The sequence below is a fragment of the Scyliorhinus canicula genome, chromosome 18 (assembly GCF_902713615.1).
Source record: "Scyliorhinus canicula chromosome 18, sScyCan1.1, whole genome shotgun sequence".
Taxonomy (NCBI): Eukaryota; Metazoa; Chordata; class Chondrichthyes; order Carcharhiniformes; family Scyliorhinidae; genus Scyliorhinus; species Scyliorhinus canicula.
This window is the reverse complement of record NC_052163.1, coordinates 11,266,374-11,286,306: the sequence shown is the minus strand read 5'-3', so window position 1 is coordinate 11,286,306 and position 19,933 is coordinate 11,266,374. Positions and strand designations below refer to the sequence as shown.

The 19,933-nt window shown below is 47.0% G+C and overlaps 1 protein-coding gene across 1 annotated transcript; it reads right to left on the bottom strand.

Moving 5' to 3' along the window:
• Window positions 1-15,624: 15,624 nt before the first annotated feature.
• LOC119953710 (protein phosphatase 1 regulatory subunit 27-like) lies at window positions 15,625-19,503 on the bottom strand. The gene is made up of 3 exons (XM_038778259.1): window positions 19,211-19,503; window positions 18,411-18,561; window positions 15,625-16,857 (listed from the first exon to the last, which is right to left on the bottom strand). The coding sequence occupies exons 1-3, from the start codon at window positions 19,386-19,388 to the stop codon at window positions 16,737-16,739; spliced, it is 450 nt and encodes a 149-aa protein (XP_038634187.1). The 5' UTR covers window positions 19,389-19,503; the 3' UTR covers window positions 15,625-16,736.
• Between the last annotated feature and the right edge of the window lie 430 nt (window positions 19,504-19,933).

Genomic DNA, 19,933 nt, shown 5'->3' with positions numbered 1-19,933 from the left:
GGATCCGGGTTCGATTCCCGGCTTGGGTGACTGTCTGTGTGGAGTTTGCACTTTCTCCCCGTGTCTGCTTGGGTTTCCTCCGGGTGCTCCGATTTCCTCCCACGGTCCAAAGATGTGCAGGTTCGGTGAATTGGCCATGCTAAAGTGGGGTTATTGGATTACGGGGATACGGTGGAGGCATGGGCTTAAGTAGGGTGCTCTTTCTCGGGCCGGTGTAGATTCGATGGAATGAATGGCCTCCTTAGGGCAGCACGGTAGCATAGTGGTTAGCACAATTGCTTCACAGCTCCAGGGTCCCAGGTTCAATTCCCGGCTCGGGTCACTGTCTGTGCGAAGACAGTGCGTTCTCCCCGTGTCTGCGTGGGTTTCCTCCGGGTGCTCCGGTTTCCTCCCATAGTCCAAAGATGTGCAGGTTAGGTGGATTGGCCATGATAAATTGCCCTTAGTGTCCAAAATTGCCCTTAGTGTTGGGTGGGGTTACTGGGTTATGGGGATATGGTGGAGGTGTTGACCTTGGGTAGGGTGCTCTTTCCAAGAGCCGGTGCAGACTCGATGGGCCGAATGGCCTCCTTCTGCACTGTAAATTCTACGATTCTTCTGCATTATAAATCCGATGATTCTATGAAACTTGCAAGGGGCATCACAATAACTAAGAAGACATTTTATAATTATATCATGGAAGAGCAATGTACTCCTGCTAAAAGCTGAAAATGGAGATATTGTCAGTGATAATGGGGAAATGGCAGACATGTTGAACAATTACCTTGCCTCGGTATTCACAGTTGAAAAGGAGCATAACTTACTGCAAGTCCCGAAAAACTAATAGTCAACAGACGACACGGACTAATACAATTAATACAAGTACAGCATCACTAACTAGGAAATTAATAGAACAAAGAGTGACAAATCGCCAGGAGCTGACAGCTTCCACCCGGGAGTGTTAAAGGAAGTAGGGAGCACATTGTAGATGGCCTAACTATAATCTTCCAGAGTTCCCTAGATTCAGGGGTAGTGCCTCTGGATTGGAAAATTGCTCATGTCCCTCCACTTTTTAATAATCTTTATTAGGGTCACAAGTAGACTTACATTAACACTGCAATCAAGTTATTGTGAAGATCCCTAGTCGCCACACTAACCAGGGAACTACAGATCAGTTAGTAACATCTGTGGTGGGGAATTTGCTGGAGTCTATAATCAGGGAGGGGGGTAACTGAACACCTCAAAAAGGTTTGGTCGATCAGGGGGGGGCCAGCATGGATTCATGAAGGGAAGGTCATGCCTGACTAAACTTATCGAATTTTTTGAAGAGGTGACTAAGGTAGTGGACAGGGGAATGTCTATGAATGTTATTTATGTGGACTTCCAGGGGACATTTGCTAATGCCCCACTGTTGACTAAAGTGGAATCTCATGAAGTCGAGGGAAAATTATTGACATGGTTTGGAAATAGGTTGAGCGGCAGATAACAGAGTGGGGATAGTGGGTAATTACTCTAATCGGCAGGTGACTAGTGGTGCACCACAGGGATCTGTTTTGGGGCCTCTGTTATTCACACTATTCATTAATGGCTTGGGTGAAGATATGGAAAGTCATTTATCCAAATTTGCGGATGATACAAAGTTAGGTGGCATTGTTAGGTAGACAGGCTGGATGATAGGATAAAATTGCAAGGAGATATTGAGGTGAATGGGCAAAGTTGTGGCAGATGGAATTTAATATAAGCAAGTGTGAGTTTATCCATTTTGGACCAAAAAAGGATAGAGGTTAGGTGCAGTGGATGGCCAAAGAGACTTAGGGGTTCAACTGCAGAGATCCTTTAAAACGTCACGCACAAGTGCAAAAAATAATCAGAAAGGCTAAAGGAATGCTAGTCTTTATATCGAGAGGATTGGAACATAAAGACACAGAGGTTATGATTCAGCTGTACAACACCCTGGGAGTGACGGAAACAACACCCTGGTCAGATCCCAGTTGGAGTCACTGTGAGCAGTTTTGGGCACCACTCCTAGATGGCAAATCAGGGGACCTCCTCGTGGATCTACACCTGGGCCCTGACCAAGGTGGCCATTAACGTCCAGGCACGAGCCGCAGACAGGATCATTAGACCCGACTGTCTGCTCCTAGTCCACAGATACCTTTATGCCCAGCTGCTACTGGAGATGGAGTGTGCCATGTATGCTGGTGCACTTGAAGCCTTCTGGGACCGATGGCACTGCAGGGGCTGGAATGTATAATCGGCCCTGGGAACATCATTTTCATTTAATTTTGATAGGTTTTCCATAAGGTTTTCAATTGGTTTATTAGTCAATTTGTTTACTTCATTTGTTTTCAAAAGGGCATATCAATAGGGCTGGCTTGGACATTGGGCTGAGTAGGAGGAGAGTTGTGAGACTGAACAAGTCAATAAATTCTCTCAATAAAGAAAAGCTCTGTGTCTTGGTTTCAACTTTACAACCGGTTTGGATCCTATTAATCCGCTGTGGTAGTATGACTAGAGGTACTACGGTACCTGGGAGTGTGAGCTACCATTGGTGGAGAAGGCTCGCTGCTCATTGGCCCAAGTATTTGCATTTCATTGGTCGGAACGTAAGATAACTCCGCCAGCGAGGCGGGGTATAAGAACCCGTGTTTCCCAGCAGCCGGGCCTTCTTTCTGTACTCGGATTGCTGGGGAAACATCTTGTTGATTAAAGCATTTCAATTCGGACTACATCCTCGTTTCAGTAGTTATTGATCGCGCACCATCCGCCCCACCACTTTTTCAATTTAAAGTCTAATGCAGGTGTATGATTTGCCAGGACATTGATGCCAGCCCAGTTTAAGTGGAGTCCATCCCAACAGAGCAGCTCCCTTGATCCCCAGTACTTGAGCTAAATTGAAGCCCCTTCTTCCCACACTACTCTTTCAGCCACATATTCAATACTCTAATCTACTTGACCCTCTGCCACTTCGCTCATGGCTCGGGTAGCAATCCGGAGTTTGTTACACTGGAGGTTCTACGTTTGAATTTCCACCTGACCTCCTCAAATTCTCTCAGCATCATCATTTCTTGTTCCACCTGTGTTGTTGGTACCTCTGTGAACCACAATAACTGGTTCCTCCCCCACCCGCTCTGCTCGGCTTCAATCCAGAGGAGTGAAGGAACAAGTGACAGTGTGAGAAGGGGTCAGGGGGGGAGGCAGATCATGGATGGTAGTGGTAGGTCCTTTTTATAAATTTCGAACATGGGAAGTTTCATGTTGACGAACCACCTCATGTTATATCAAAGGCATCACTAGGGGGCACAAAGCACCAACAAATGTGTCCCCAGAATAGTGACTCTCCCCACTGAATAACAGTACCATGCAACTCTGGCTAAAGGTATCAGTAAATCTATCCAGTGAGTGGCTAATCTATACAGACGAGGAAGTATCCCACGCACGGTCCTCAGTCCACGCTGAGTTAGCTGGTAGTCAAAGTGTCTTTAGGAATTAGCCTCAGTGCCTCAAACATAGGAAGGGGTGAAATTATGCCCGGTTCTTCTCCCAACCTCGATCTAGTGACAACTGCTGAGGATGTGATCAGGCTCTGTCTGCTGGCTGCTTCGGGAAGGATGGACAATTGGAAAAGGTAATAGAAAAAGTCTTGCCAATCTGTGAAACGTTACCCCAGCAAAGGCCTTCAGAGAAGAAACAAGACAATTGGCAAGCAAAATGATTTAGATGTGAAGCTTAATGGGGGGGGGGGGGGGGGGGGGGGGGGGCGCAGCACGGTGGCGCAGTGGTTAGCACTGCTGCCTCATGGTACCGAGGACCCGGGTTTGATCCTGGCCCCGGGTCACTGTCCATGTGGAGTTTGCACATTCTCCCCGTGTCTGCACCCAAAAAGATGTGCAGGCTAGGTGGATTGGCCACGCTAAATTGCTCCTTAATTGGAAAAAAAGAATTGTATACTCTAAAACTTTTAAAAACTTATAAAGAAGCTTGAAGGGGTATTTTAGTTTGAATATATTTAACAGTCAAGAAGGTTGTTGACCCTGGAGAGGAAGGTATGCAAATTATTTCCAGCATTGAGTATCGACATACACCTTGCATCTGCCTCCAGAGTTGGCTGTGTCTGTACATTAGTTTAAATTGATTCAAACAAGCTTTGTGTATTTACTCTCTGGTACATCAAATTGCTGTGAACAATGAGCTGAAGACAAAAGCTGGTCGAGGTGCCAACTAGCAACAAACCTGTCCCCTGAAATGCCACGTTTCACTGGTAGCGTTGTGGGATGCTGCTTTCGATTTGTTTCCCTCGCTCCCTCCTCAACCCCCCTCCTCCATATCTCTCCCCCCTTTCTCCCATCCCTGTTATACTGTGGGGAGGGAGGGGGGGAAATTGAGGGTAACTCTATACTGACACAGTTTTGTGGCTGTTTTTGGCAATTCCTTGTATGTTTCCTGACTTGTGCTCAGTTTCGTGACTCCAGCAGTTCTCTGGCACCGACATGTGTACGCCTACATAGGGTCATGGAAAATTGGAACTCTCCCAGCAAAGAAACTTGAGGTTAAGGGTCAATCGAAAATTTTGGAACTGAGACTGATGGATTTTGTTAGCCAAGGTTTGAAAGCATTCTGGAAACAAGGTGGGCAAATGGAGCTGAGATACCAACTCAACCATGGTCTGACTAGTGGTGGAGCAGGCTCGAGGGGCTGAATGGCCTTACTCCTGTTCCTGTTAATGGTGGAGCAGGCTCGAGGGGCTGAATGGCCTTATTCCTGTACTTGTTAATGATGGAGCAGGCTCGAGGGGCTGAATGGCCTTACTCCTGTTCCTGTTAATGGTGGAGCAGGCTCGAGGGGCTGAATGGCCTTATTCCTGTACTTGTTAATGATGGAGCAGGCTCGAGGGGCTGAATGGCTTTACTCCTGTTCCTGTTAATGGTGGAGCAGGCTCGAGGGGCTGAATGGCCTTATTCCTGTACTTGTTAATGATGGAGCAGGCTCGACGGGCTGAATGGCTTTACTCCTGTTCCTGTTAATGGTGGAGCAGGCTCAAGGGGCTGAATGGCCTTATTCCTGTACTTGTTAATGGTGGAGCAGGCTTGAGGGGCTGAATGGCTTTACTCCTGTTCCTGTTAATGGTGGAGCAGGCTCGAGGGGCTGAATGGCCTTATTCCTGTACTTGTTAATGATGGAGCAGGCTCGAGGGGCTGAATGGCTTTACTCCTGTTCCTGTTAATGGTGGAGCAGGCTCGAGGGGCTGAATGGCCTTATTCCTGTACTTGTTAATGGTGGAGCAGGCTCGAGGGGCTGAATGGCTTTACTCCTGTTCCTGTTAATGGTGGAGCAGGCTCGAGGGGCTGAATGGCCTTATTCCTGTACTTGTTAATGATGGAGCAGGCTCGAGGGGCTGAATGGTTTTACTCCTGTTCCTGTTAATGGTGGAGCAGGCTCGAGGGGCTGAATGGCCTTATTCCTGTACTTGTTAATGATGGAGCAGGCTCGAGGGGCTGAATGGCCTTATTCCTGTACTTGTTAATGATGGAGCAGGCTCGAGGGGCTGAATGGCTTTACTCCTGTTCCTGTTAATGGTGGAGCAGGCTAGAGGGGCTGAATGGCCTTATTCCTGTTCCTGTGTATGTACACATTTCCCTGCAGACATCACTTTACAGCCATTAGGTGTTCAAAACCTTTTTTTTTTTACATTCCTTAGCCTGCGACTGTGAAGGTTAATTATAACACTTGTTTCAGATGAGATCAACCCACTGGGAACTCTGTATCCAAGCTGTGTGCAAATACGTACAAAAGAGAGGGTTAATTAGGTCTGATGTGTTAAGAACCTTTTATTCCACGTCACGTTCAATCACTATATCATGTTATCCCAGTATAACGTGGAGGTGTCCGTTCAACATATCACACAAACCAGTTGATGTAATAAATGATAAAAATAAGTGGCTGCCAGGGCAGCACGGTGGCACACTGGGTTACCACTGCGGCCTCACGGCGCCAAGGTCCCAGGTTCGATCCTGGCTCTGGGTCACTGTCCGTGTGGAGTTTGCACATTCTCCCTGTGTTTGCGTGGGTTTCGCCCCACAACCTAAAGATGTGCGGGGTAGGTGGATTGGCCATGCTAAATTGCCCCTTCATTGGAAAAAAATAATTGGGTATTCTATATTTAAAAGGAAAAAAAAAGACGTGGTTCCTGGGAGTGCATTTTGCAAAGTCATGTCCCCATGGCTTTACGATGCACTGATGGAGATGCATCTTTTGGATGCGGTGTGAACCCGAGACCCTGTCTGCCCCATCAGCTGGATGTAGAAGACCCCACAATGCTTTTGAAGCCGGGCAGAGGAGCCATCCCTGGTATCCTGGCCAATATTTATCCCTCAGCCAACATCACACAAAAAAAAGTCATCGGTTCATTCATTACATTGCCATTTGTGGGATCCTGCTGTGCACAGATTGGCTGCCGTGTTTGCTACATTACAACAGTGATCATCACACTTCAAACACCCGTGTCTCCCAAATCACCTATGTGTTTTATTGGCTGCAAGGTGCATGAGGTTATCCTCAGGCAAGTCGTTTCTTATCGATCTTCTGTTGATTAAAATGAAGAGAATGAGACAGAAGGAATTGAAAAGATGGGAGACAATTAGTGGGATAGTTGCAGGAAGGAAATGCATTTTTTGGGGGCAGGATCAACTACATTGAATCGTGTGTCACATGGTACAACATTCCTGACGCGAACAAGCCGAGTGACCTTTGATTAAATGTGAGCTATGACTCAGGAAATTAATTGTTTGACTAAAATATAGTTTATAGTAGCTAAGAAAGAAGTCTTAAAACACCAGGTTAAAGTCCAACAGATTTGTTTTGAATCACTAGCTTTCGGAGCGCAGGTCCTTCATCACGATTCACCTGAGGTGTGACTTGAACTTTGACAAAGAGTAATCGGACTCGAAACGTTAGCTCTTTTCTCTCCCTGCAGATGCTGCCAGACCTGCTGAGATTTTCCAGCATTTTCCCTTTTGTTTCAGATTCCAGCATCCACAGTAATTTGCTTTTCTCTGTTGGACTTGAAAATGAAATGAAATGAAATGAAGTTACTGTGAAAAGCCCCTAGTCGCCACATTCCGGCGCCTGTCCGGGGAGGCTGGTACGGGAATCAAACCGTGCTGCTGGCCTGCTTGGTCTGCTTTAAAAGCCAGCAATTTAGCTGAGTGAGCTAAACCAGCCCCTAATGAAAATTGCTTATTTCACGAGTAGGCTTCAAATGAAGTTACTGTGAAAAGCCCCTAGTCGCCACATTCCGGCGCCTGTCCAGGGAGGCTGTTACGGGAATCGAACCATGCTGCTGGCCTGCTTGGTCTGCTTTCAAAGCCAGCGATTTAGCCCAGTGTGCTAAACAGCCCCTGTTTTAACCTGCTGTTGTAAGACTTCTTACTTTGTCCACCCCAGTCCAATGCTGGCATCTCCACATTATAGTAGCTAAGATCTTGTTCCAGCCATGGTGAGTGATTGTATAAAGAGGACTCTGTGCCCTGACACTCGTGCCTTGCTGCATCTCAATCGGAGAGCGTATTAATGTTCCAGCCTTTCTTAAAAATCAGGCGACGATTTCTGATTATGTAGGACCTACTGATCACGGAAAGGCTTGCATTGATCTAGAGCTGAAGCTTCAGCCAAGATTGCATGGCTGAATCTCTGGAATAGGACTTGAACCCATGACCTTCTCAGTCAGAGGCGCATGTCCTGCCAAAGTGTCCCAGCTGACACATCATCACCATTGCCATCATAGAACCTTTACCTCTGCCAACACAAACCCAGCAGATTCTGCAGCTGTGGTTTCCTCCGATTCATTCTCTTTGAAGCAGAAAATCGCCCGAAAATGAATTAAATTGTGATTTACTTTGGAACGTCAGTTAATAAATAAATTTAGAATTTCTCCAGCAGCTTCTATTTCCTTACGGAGAAACAAAAATATTGCCAAATCCCAGAAATCTTTCCTCCCGTAGATTTTGTCAGATGATTGATTCGTGACAATAGGGGTCTGGTACCTATAGTAACCCTCACGAGACCCATGGGGACACCTCAATTGATCTCTCCATGGGACTGGTGGATTGCGAGCTCCCCCTCTAGTGGGAAGAGGCATGCCCAGCTGGGATTCCTAAATTCACCGGACTGGGCTTGGACCGGCGTGATCGGTAGACTCAGTTGGGACATTTGAGCTGGGAGCTGCATTGGCGGCCCATACGTTTTGTTGACTAATTAAGTGCTTCAATAATACCCAATTAAGGAGCAATTTAGCGTGGCCAATCCACCTACCCTGCACATCTTTGGGTTGTGGGGGTGAAACCCACGCAGACACGGGGAGAATGTGCAAACTGCACACGGACAGTGACCCAGAGCCGGGATCGAACCCAGCTCCTCGGCGTTGTGAGGCAGCAGTGCTAACCACTGCGCCACCGTGCCGCCCCAACTAATTAAATGCTGTTTAATTTACCTTCTCAGGCCCCCTGAGCTTTTATAGCACCCTTCGGTCCCTCAACCAATTGTTCATTATTCACCTTTAAAGCGATGTCAAACAGGCTTCTCAACCAAGGGTGGCATCACAGTCCAAAGCAAGATTGCCCTTACTTCATGCCCATAGTTTGGTCGTACAGAAATTGAGTATTGCTGACAAAGGCACATGTTCTCATTAGGACAATTCACAAGAATACCAAATGTAAAAGAACAACAATTTGTACTACATGGGAAGAGAGTGCTGATTGGCTGGCCAGTAGGCTTTGATTGGTAGAGGTGTAGCCATGGAGAATGCACCCCATCTTTCTTAATTTCTTCTCTTGATTTTTAAAACTTCATTCTGGGGATGTGGATATCACTGTCTGAGCCCGCATTTATTGTCCATCCCTAATTACCCTTGAGAAGGTGGTGGTGAGCTGCCTTCATGATCCGCTGCAGTCCATGTGGTGCAGGTACACCCACCGTGCTGTTAGGGAAGGAGTGCCAGGATTTTGACTCAGTGACAGTGAGGGAGGGGCAATATAGTTCCAATTCAGGATGGCGACGGACTTGGAGGGGAACCTTATGGTGGTGATGTTCCTGAGTGTTTACTATCCTGCCCTTTTAGGTGGTAGAGGTCATGCGTTTGAAAGGTTCTGTCGAAGGAGCCGAGGGGAGTTGTTGCAGTGAATCTTGTAGATGGTGCACATGGCTGCCACTGTGCATCGCTGGTGGAGGGGTTGAATGTTGAAGGAGGTGGAAGGGGGACCAATCAAACAGGCTGCTTTGTTCTGGGTGGTGTTGAGCTGCTTGAGTATTGTTGGAGCTGAATTCATTCAGGCAAGTGGAGAGTATTCCATCGCACTCTTGACTCGTGCCTTGTTGATGGTTGTCAGGGAGTTAGAAAGTGAGTTACCCACTGCAGAAATCCCAGCCTCTGCGTTGCTATAGTAGCCACAGTGTTTACATTGCTGCTCCAGTTCAGTTTCTGATCAATGTAGCCTCCAGGATAGTGGGGGATTAAATAAAGTTAATGCCAATGAAGGGAGGTTAGTTTCTCTTATGTGGGAGATGGTCAATGCCTGACAATTGTCTGGTGCGAATGTTACTTGCCACTTCTTAATCTTAGCATGAATATTCTCAAGTCCTTGTTATGTACAAGCACAAACTGTTTCATTATCCGACGATGCAAGAATAATGACCAGAGGCAGGAGCCCAGCTGATATTTGCTCTTACCATCCATCCTAACTGAGCGCAGAGGAATCACCCTGCATTGCGAGTTTCTGAATTCTGGTCTATGCTGTGTTTGCTGACCTCAGCGAGGGGCAGCGGTCCTTGTGGATGCAATGACCCTCAACGTTGCAGATTGATGGGGACCAAAACAAAAAAGAACTGTGAACACAACTGGAAAGTATGTCTATAAATATCGGGTAAAGACAGAACCAGGCTTTGAGAGGCCCCACCCCCCAGCCTTCCAGGAAGAAATCTATCGGCCCTCACTGTCTGTGCTCAAACGCTGAAGCTTGCCCTGCTTGCTAATGGTAACAGAGGGCCGCGTACCATTGAATTGTAAACTGCGAGGGCAGCACGGTGGCGCAGTGGTTAGCACAGCTGCCTCACAGCGCCGAGGTCCCAGGTTGGATTCTGGGTCACTGTCCGTGTGGAGTTTGCACGTTCTCCCAGTGTCTGCGTGGGTTTCACCCCCACAACCCAAAAAGATGTGCAGGGTAGGTGGATTGGCCATGCTAAATTGCCCCTTAATTAGAAAACAGTAATTGGGTACTCTAAATTTATATTTTTTAAAAAAAGAAGAATTGTAAACTGCAGGCAGAGCAACAGCTTCAGGACAGAAGAAATGGCAACAGTATATATCACACATTTGTTAACATACTGTAGTTACTGCCTCAGCTTCCATAACTCATTTGAATAGCTGCTGGAACCTTATTCTGATTAACACATCCTCCAATTAAAGGAACTTGTCCGGTTTCTCCGAACCTAAAAACCATTTTTAACCGTTGTCAGCAAAGGATTGTTCAGAAAGGAGGAGCTAGCTGTCTGTGAGTGAGGGAATGTTACACAGTGCAGTTCCTGATCCCACACAGAAATCTAGTTACAGGTAAAATGGTGAGTGGGAAGCAGTCTGTTACCCGAGCGACAGCTGCACCACATGCTTCAGTGATGCAATGTTATCAAAACAAATGTCTGGTTGCCTGGTAACTGTCGTAAACCATTTTAACCATGGGAGTGGACAGGATGGTGGGACCACATTCCAGAACATTCTCTGCTCCGTCCTCCTGACAGCTGCCTCTCTCTCTCTGAATTCCACTAGCTTTTTCAGAAGGGCTGTTTCTTGGAATGTTCACTCCTCTGCATTTTCCTCCTCCCCATTCTTCAAGAACCTATTGTTCAGTCACTTTATCGGTGAACCCCTTCCCACCACTGCCCTCAGTCACCATGCCACAGCTAACCAACAATGGGTGGCAGGGAAAGTGGGAGGAAGAGTGGGGAGAGGGTATGGAGGAGGGGGTTCTGGTGTGAGGTGCTCCGGAGGGTGATCGCCTCCACCTCGTGCGCGAGGTTGGGGCTGATACAGTTGAAGGTGGTGTATGGAGCGCACCTCACAAGGGCGAGGATGAGCCTGCTCCTTGAAGATGTGTGTGAACGTTGCGGGGCACGTTCATGTGTTTTGGTCCTGTCCAAAGCTGGAGGATTACTGGAAGGAGGTGTTTAGGGTAATCTCTAAAGTGGTGCACGTGAAACTGGACCCGGGCCCTCGGGAGGCCATATTCGGAGTGGCGGACCAGCCGGGGTTGGAAACAGGCGCGGAGGCAGATGTTGTAGCCTTCGCCTCGTTGATCGCCCGAAGGCCAATCCTGTTAGGGTGGAGATCAACCCCTCCACCCTGTGCCCTGGCGTGGTGGGGGGGGGGACCTGCTGGAATTCTTGACGCTGGAAAAAGTCAAATTTGAACTGAGGGGAAGGATGGAGGGGTTCTTACAATTCATGGGCGTTATTCATTATGCACTTTCGAGAATTGGATCACATCGACTATTAGTGGGGATTGGGGGCTGGGAGGGCTGGGGGAGGGGGACTGTATGTGTTAATGGTGACTATGGGTGACTCCTGGTTCCTTTTTGTCATTTGGTTATGTAAACATGCGGGCGAATGTTTGGGGGTTTGGTGGGAGGATGGGATTGTTGTTATTGAGATGGGGATTGGCATTGTATTCGTTACTGATTATTGTTTATTGTTGGTGAGTGTAAATTTGGGAGAAAATGTGAAAAAGGAGAATAAAAAAATATTTTGAAAAAAAAAATGGATGGCACGGTAGCACAGTGGTTAGCACTATTGCTTCACAGCGCCACGCTCCCAATTTCGATTCCCGGCTTGGGTCACTGTCTGTGCGGAGTCTGCACATTCTCCCCGTGTCTGTGGCATTGTGTCTTGCGCAGGTGAGAGAGGAACGTTCTGTGTTCACTCCAATGGGAGAGTGTGGATTTATACCTTCCACACACACCATCCTGATTTACAACTACAATCATCCTTCCTTCACTCTCACTGGGTCAAAATCCTATCACTCCCTCCCTAACAGCAATGTGGGTGTATCTACACCATATGGACTGCAGTGGTTCAAGAAGGCAGCTAACCAAAACCTTCTCAAGGGCATTTAGGGTTGGACAATAAATGCTGGCCTAGCCAGCGATATCCTGCTGTGGATGAATTTTTAAAAGTTCTTTTTGACAGTAGCCTCCACTGTAATGTAAGAAATGCAGCAGCCAAATGTGGGCTCAGCAAGCTCCCATAATTAGCAATGTGATCCTGACCAGATCATCTGATCATTGAGCCATGAATATCATTGAGGACCATAAGATCATGAGACACAGGAGCAGAATTAGGCCACTCGGCCCATCATGTCTGCTCTGCCATTCAATCATGGCTGATATTTTCTCATCCCCATTCTCCTGCCTTCTCCCCATAACCCCTGATCCCCTTATTAATCAAGGACACTGGGGAGAACTTGTTTTCTTTTCTTCTAAATACTGGAGATAACTTGAGCACGGGGTATTTTATAAATAACTAACTCTGAAACGGAATTTGAATAAACCGCGTAAACGTATCCATTGGTTAATCACCAAAGCTAGAGGCTGACAGGAGTTGTTTGAAGAGGCTATTGAGGAAGTAATTACCCTGTTCTCATCCAACATTGACACACGTGTACTCTGCAGACATAGAATCATAAAATTTACAGTGCAGAAGGAGGCCATTCGGCCCATCGAGTCTGCACTGGTGCTTGGAAAGAGCACCCTACTTAAACCCACACCTCCACCCCACCTAACCTTTTGGGACACAAATTTATCATGGCCAATCCACCTACTTGCACATCTTTGGACTGTGGGAGGAAACCGGAGCACCCGGAGGAAACCCACGCAGACACGGGGAGAATATGCAAACGCCATACAGTCACCAGAGGTCGGAATTGAACCCGGGTCCCTGGAGCTGTGAGGCAACAGCGTTAACCACTGTACCACCGTGCCACCCTTGTGCCCTGACTGCTGCATTAGTGTACTCAGCCCTAACCTGGAGGTTTATGCTCTGTGCCACTAACAGGTGGTGCCTTTACACATTAAGGTGGCAGGCGTGCTGAGCTGAAGAGGATAGCCATTACCAACACTAGCTGCCAGCTGGATATTCCCAAGAACTGAACTTCCATATCTGTTTAATTCCAGTATTCAGCTCTGTCTGCTAAGATTAGATTAATTCACAGTCAAATCCATCCCTGTAACCACTCCAACTAGTTGCAATCTCTAACCACTCCAGTTAACGCTCCCAGTCAGATTAACGTCATCTGAATCATTCTCTCACGCAGACTTAGTTGCCTTTTGAGGGTTGTGGGTTCAAGTCCCACACCCCTGAGCATGTAATCCAGGCTGACACTGCTGCCCATCACTGGGGGGGTTGTTGCACTGTTAGCAAGGGTCATCTTTCAGATGGGCCATTAAACTGAATCATCTCAGATGGCCTAAAAGATTCCATCACACGGAGGAGCAGGGGACCACGCCCTGGTGTCCTGGCCAATATTTAACCATCAGCCACTATAACCCGAACGGATCACCTGAACCGTACCCAGTTGTCCTTTGTGGGTCTTGCTGGGTACAAATTGGCTGACGCGTTTCCTACACTGGACCAGCGACTATAGTGAAAATTTGCCAAAACTGTCCTGTGCCAAACCAAATAACGTAAAACTGCCCAGAGTCCAGTGCCAACCACACTGACCATTAAAACTGCCCAGAGTCCACTGCCAACCACACTGACCATTAAACCTGCCCAGAGTCCACTGCCAACCACACTGACCATTAAAACTGCCCAGAGTCCAGTGCCAACCACACTGACCATTAAAACTGCCCAGAGTCCAGTGCTAACCACACTGACCATTAAACCTGCCCAGAGTCCAGTGCCAACCACACTGACCATTAAACCTGCCCAGAGTCCAGTGCCAACCACACTGACCATTAAAACTGCCCAGAGTCCAGTGCCAACCACACTGACCATTAAACCTGCCCAGAGTCCAGTGCCAACCACACTGACCATTAAACCTGCCCAGAGTCCAGGGCCAACCACACTGACCATTAAACCTGCCCAGGGACCAGTGCCAACCACACTGACCATTAAAACTGCCCAGAGACCAGTGCCAACCACACTGACCATTAAAACTGCCCAGAGTCCAGGGCCAACCACACTGACCATTAAACCTGCCCAGGGACCAGTGCCAACCACACTGACCATTAAAACTGCCCAGAGTCCAGTGCCAACCACACTGACCATTAAACCTGCCCAGAGTCCAGTGCCAACCACACTGACCATTAAAACTGCCCAGAGTCCAGGGCCAACCACACTGACCATTAAAACTGCCCAGAGTCCAGTGCCAACCACACTGACCATTAAAACTGCCCAGAGTCCAGGGCCAACCACACTGACCATTAAGATCGATTGGAGAGGTTGGGACAGTTCTCCTAGAAAAGAAGGCTCAGAGGAAATTTGATAGAGGTGTTCAAAATCATAAGGGGTCTGGGCGGAGTCGATGGGGAAAAACTGCTCCCCCCCATGAAAGGATCAAGAATGAGAGGGAAGAGATTTAAAATAATCTGTAAAAGAGGGAAAAGTGACCTGAGGAAAATCCCTTCCAGGCAGCGAGTGGTTAGAGTCTGGATTGTATTGTCCGAGAGTGTGGTGGAGGCAGGTTCAATCGAAGCTTTCAAAAGGGAATTTGATTATTGCCTGAAAAGGAAGAATGTGCAGGGTGACAGGGAGAGGGTGGGGGAAAGGCACTAAGTGAACGGTTCATTTGGAGAGCTGGTGCAGACACGAAGGGCTGAATGGCCCTCTTCTGTGCCGTTACAATTCTGTGATCCTGTAAACTGTCCACAGTCCAGCATTAGTTCCAGCTGGCATCAACGTTACAATCCCGTTCAGAAACTGCAAAGATAATGCATGTCGGGAAGTGATTTTGTCTGATTGGAATTGCAGGTCACTCGTCCGTGGTTAAGTCATGTTTTTGCAGGAGCATAAAAAGAAATTTAATTCATTTCCTTTGCTTACAGGATTTGTTTGATGCTGGTACTTGACGCTATGCAAAAAAAGTATCACTTTTTTTGAATCTGCTTCATTTCATAAGACATAGGAGCAGAATTAGGCCACTCGGCCCATCGAGTCTGCTCTGCCATTCAATCATAGCTGATATTTTCTCATCCCCATTCTCCTGCCTTCTCCCCATAACCCCTGACCCCCCTATTAATCAAGAACCTATCTATCTCTGTCTTAAAGACACTCAGTGATTTGGCCTCTGCAGCCTTCTGCGGCAATGAGTTCCACAGATTCACCACCCTCTGGCTGAAGAAATTCCTCCTCATCTCTGTTTTAAAGGATCGTGTCACAGCACAAAAAGTATTACTTTAAGAAGTTTTTCAGGAAGAAATAATTTTTTAATGTACCAAATGGTAAAAATGAAGCCTATTTTTGAATTGGATTATCTATTAAATGGGATGTAAGAAATATGCAGTGAAATGCACCTTGATCATAAGAGAGATAATTGAAATGTTGAGATTTCAGATATAAGAAAAAGAAACCAAAAAAATAACCAGACGTCAACTTGCACAACTGTTAGTAACAAAACGTAGAACTTTATTTATTTATAAATATACAAAATATGGTCCAGTGCATATTATAACAACAACCTGCATTTATAAAACATTTTTAACACAATGGACCATCCCAAAGCATTTCACAAGGGGCATAACCAGAACAAAAGTTGACATCAAGTCAAACAAGGACGTATAAGGAGAGACAATTAAAATGCTTCATTAAAGAGGTAGGTTTCAAAGCAGATCTTAAAGTCGGAGAAGCTGAGAGAGAGCATTCCAGGTCGAATTGGTAAGTTCTGTATTTAAAATTCAGCAAAATTTGCTCACTGCTTGGGCAGCACGGTGGCACAGTGGTTAGCATTGCTGCCTCAGAGCACCGAGGCCCCAGGTTTGATCCCAGCTCTGGGTCACTGTCCATGTGGAGTTTGCACATTCTCCCCGTGTTTATGTGGGTTTTTCCCCCACAACCCTAAAGATGTGCAGGGTAGGTGGATTGGCCACACTAAATTGCCCCTTAATTGGAAAAAATGAATTAGGTACTCTAAATTCATTTAAAAAAAGATTGCTCACCGCAGTTTCAAATTTTCACGCTCTAACATAACGTAGTGAGCATTTTTCTAACAAAATGACACTCATTACAATATTTAGAAGCGAGTCAATGGTGACTCTGGCTATGTAGAAAGCAGGGCGAAAAATCACAGCAAATTAAGACGCTAATGTGTGTAAGATCTGTTATATTTCAGCTCATAACAAGGAGTTGGCAGAAGCTGACAGTGCTAAATGCTATCGTTGGGGGTCTGGAATTCTGACACCAGTACACCTGGCAACAGAAAAATGGAGTTCTTTAAAATCATTAGCTAACCTCTTGATAGCATCGTTTAAAAATACAGGAACAAAGCTCTGCACAAAGCTATGACTCTGAAGGAAATAAGCTCAGAGTAACAATGTAGACGCTTGACCAAGTACTGCAGGTTCTCCTCCCGGCAGCTCACAAACCTCTCCTGGTTAATGGAGAAATGCTGTCACTTCCTCTCCAGAGACATGGCAGATCTGAAGATTGGTTCCACTCTCAGATCCAGTCATGGTCTGCTGGTGAAACACACCTTAATCAAGGAATCCTGTTCGGCGTTCTCAGCCATCCCTGAGCTCGAATAGCGCCCGCAGCTTGACATCTTCAGGGTCAATCAGGTCCATGGGGATCTCACCATTATCATTCACTATATCCACCCGAGCTCCCTGGGACAGCAGGTATCTGCAAAGGTGGAAGATAAATGAAACACAGATGTAAAAAATATCAACCACATGACTTCTACACTAAACGATCTGGGGTTCATTGTGTTTAAAGAAAGACTTGCATTTATCTCGTACCTTACACAATTTTAGGACATTCTATGTTTATGGCTAATTAAGCACTTTAAAAATCTCCCACAAACAACAATGTGATCACAACCAGATAATCTAGGGCAGCATGGCGGCATAGTGGTTAGCACAGTTGCTTCACAGCTCCAGGGTCCCAGGTTCAATTCCCAGCTGGGTCACTGTCTGTGCGGAGTCTGAACGTTCTCCCCATGTCTGCGTGGGTTGCTTCCAGGTGCTCCGGTTTCCTCCCACAGTCCAAAGATGTGCAGGTTAGGTGGATTGGCCATGCTAAATTGCCCTTCGTGTCCAAAAAATGTTCAGTGGGGGCTACTGGGTTATGAGGGTAGGGGAGATACATGGGTTTCAGTAAGGTCCGGTGCAGACTTGATGGGCTGAATAGCCTCCTTCTGCACTGTAGATACACAAGGTACACAATGCAAATACATACACACTGGCATGGGGTGAAGCATACAGGGGTGTAGTGTTATTCAGGTGAGTCCATAAGAGGGTCGTTTAGGAGTCTGGTAACAGCGGGGAAGAAGCTGTTTTTGAGTCTGTTCGCGCTAAGAGAGCAGGTGGGTTCTTTTTTTTAAATTTAGATTACCCAATTATTTTTTCCAATTAAGGGGCAATTTCGCGTGGCCAATCCACCTGCCCTGCACATCTTTGGGTTGTGGGGGCGAAGCCCACGCAGACACGGGGAGAATGTGCAAACTCCACACGGACAGTGACCCAGGGCCGGGATTCGGACCTGGGACCTCGGTGCCGTGAGGCAGCTGTGCTAACCACTGCACCACCGTGTTGCCCCGAGAGCAGATGGATTCTTGATTGAACAATCAACATTATGAGGGGCATGGACAGGGTAGGGTAGATAGGAAGAAGCCTTTCCTCTTGGTAGAAGGGTCAATAACCAGGGGGAATAGATTTAATATAAGGGGCAGGGGGTTTAGAGGGGATTTGAGAAAAAAGCTTTGACACCCAGAGGAGAGTTGGAATCTGGAACTCACTGCCTGGTAGGGGCTGTAACCATCACAACATTTAAGAACCATTTAGGTGAGCACTCCAAATGCCATTGTATACAAGGCTGTGGCCCAAGTGCTGAAAACCTGAACTGGAATACATAGGTGTTTGTGGCCAGCACAGATACTATGGGCCGAAGGGTCTCTTTCTGTGCTGTGAAACTCTATGCGTGGCCAATCCACCTACCCTGCACATCTTTGAGTTGTGGGGGGTGACACCCACGCAGACACGGGGAGAATGTGCAAACTCCACACGGACAGTGACCCAGGGCCGGGATTCGAACCCGGATCCTCAGCGCTGTAGGCAGCAATGCTAACTACTGTGCCACCGTGCTGCCCAGCCAACGTGCTGCCCATTAGTTTGGTATTTTCAAGCTTTTAATCTACTTCGCAAGAACGACCGATTGAATGTAAATTTTATTCTTACTTTGCAATCTCTATGTACCCATCACTGCAGCTTATATGGAGAGCAGTCCAACCATTCTCATCCTTCTGGTGAATATCAGCCCCGTATTTGATCAGCAGTTTGACACACTCCAAGTTTCCAGACAGGACAGCCTCGTGTAATGCTGCCATTCCTGAAATGAAAATGTAAACCAAACCATTCAATCGACAACAAAAGAAAAGCTTCCAAAATCCACGGTAAAAACAATGCCATCATTTCACAGGAATAAATCTGACATTTGACCATTGCCAGATTATATTGTAATCTGCAGTTCACAGAGCACCAGGCGGGTAACACACCACAAGCAAAGGGGTTGATCATCTGCACAAAAGTTTCTAGTCGGAGTTGATTGGTGGTGTGGAAAGTGGGAAAATTTCACATCTTTCTGCCTGCAAATAGTCCCCAATATAAATTACAGTAAATGGACAAACACATTGAGATTAAAACAATGGAGATATGGGATGGAAAGTGGTGGAAATGTGGGGTATGTAGTGAGGAACCTGTGAGTTTCAAGTGTGACACTGGAGTGTAACATGACAGTGTAACAATGATACTGCTCCTTCCATATTAAAATACAGGATGTGTCACAATATTTGCTTCTTTAATGTAACAATGTATTTAACGGCGGGCGTAACGGATACAGGAATAATTTGACGTTTTCTTTTGTTTTAACTCAAAGGGCAAATGATTGTTTTTTTTAAATCCCTCCCATTGCCAGCATGAGCTGGGGGTCCCTGCTCGGTCCCCATGTTAAACAGGAGCAGTGACTGGGCTGCACTTACCAGACAGGTACACAGTGTCCAGCTTCACCTTTCTCGCTCTGATGAAGCGCCCCACTTGCTCCAGGTCACCCTGGCGGATGTGATCCTGGAAGACAATGTCATTGGGGAAGCGCACGGTGCGGGCGGGCGGAAGGCTGACCGCAGGGTATCTGGAGACAGCTGCTGAATAGTACTTCATAGCCAAGCCTGAGGTTTCAACTGGAGAAAACAACAAGGGACCTTGTCCTCCCTCCCAAGGTAACGCTGCTGCTGGATTGCTGCCGACCCTCTCTCTCCACTCGCCTATATTCTGCCTCCAGCTCTATTTCTGGCCACTGTTGTCATTGATCCAGGGAGGAGGCGGGATATTGATGTCTCTCCCCACCCTCTCTCACGTGTGTCCTCTCTCCTGGGCTTCGGCTGCAGATCTGCACCATGAAAGGGAATGAATAAAAAAGGACCTGCTGGTCTTCCCTTGCTGTTTGGCAGAGGGAGAGCAAATAAGCCCCCAATATATGGAGACATGGTGAGGGTCAGATCTCACCAATATTACTCAAGTCACTGCCACCCCGTTGAACCTTGTTCACCTCCCTCCAGTTAACTCTTAGTTCCCCCCCAAAAAATGCATCATGATTAGATTATCGCAGTTTACACCCCACGCCTTAAACTCGTTATGTTTACATCACAGGTTATTACAGTGTTGCAACTCTCCTGTTTACAAGGAGTGTTTTGGCTGTCTGTGTG

Bases quoted from the DNA above. Each gene is read 5' to 3' on its own strand.
- LOC119953710 (XM_038778259.1), bottom strand. From the start codon at position 19,388: ATGAAGTACTATTCAGCAGCTGTCTCCAGATACCCTGCGGTCAGCCTT. The intron at 18,562-19,210 runs GTAAGTGCAGCC...TTTTCATTTCAG, and splicing joins GGACACTGTGTACCTGTCTG to GAATGGCAGCATTACACGAG. The intron at 16,858-18,410 runs GTAAGAATAAAA...CCACCTTTGCAG, and splicing joins GGGTACATAGAGATTGCAAA to ATACCTGCTGTCCCAGGGAG.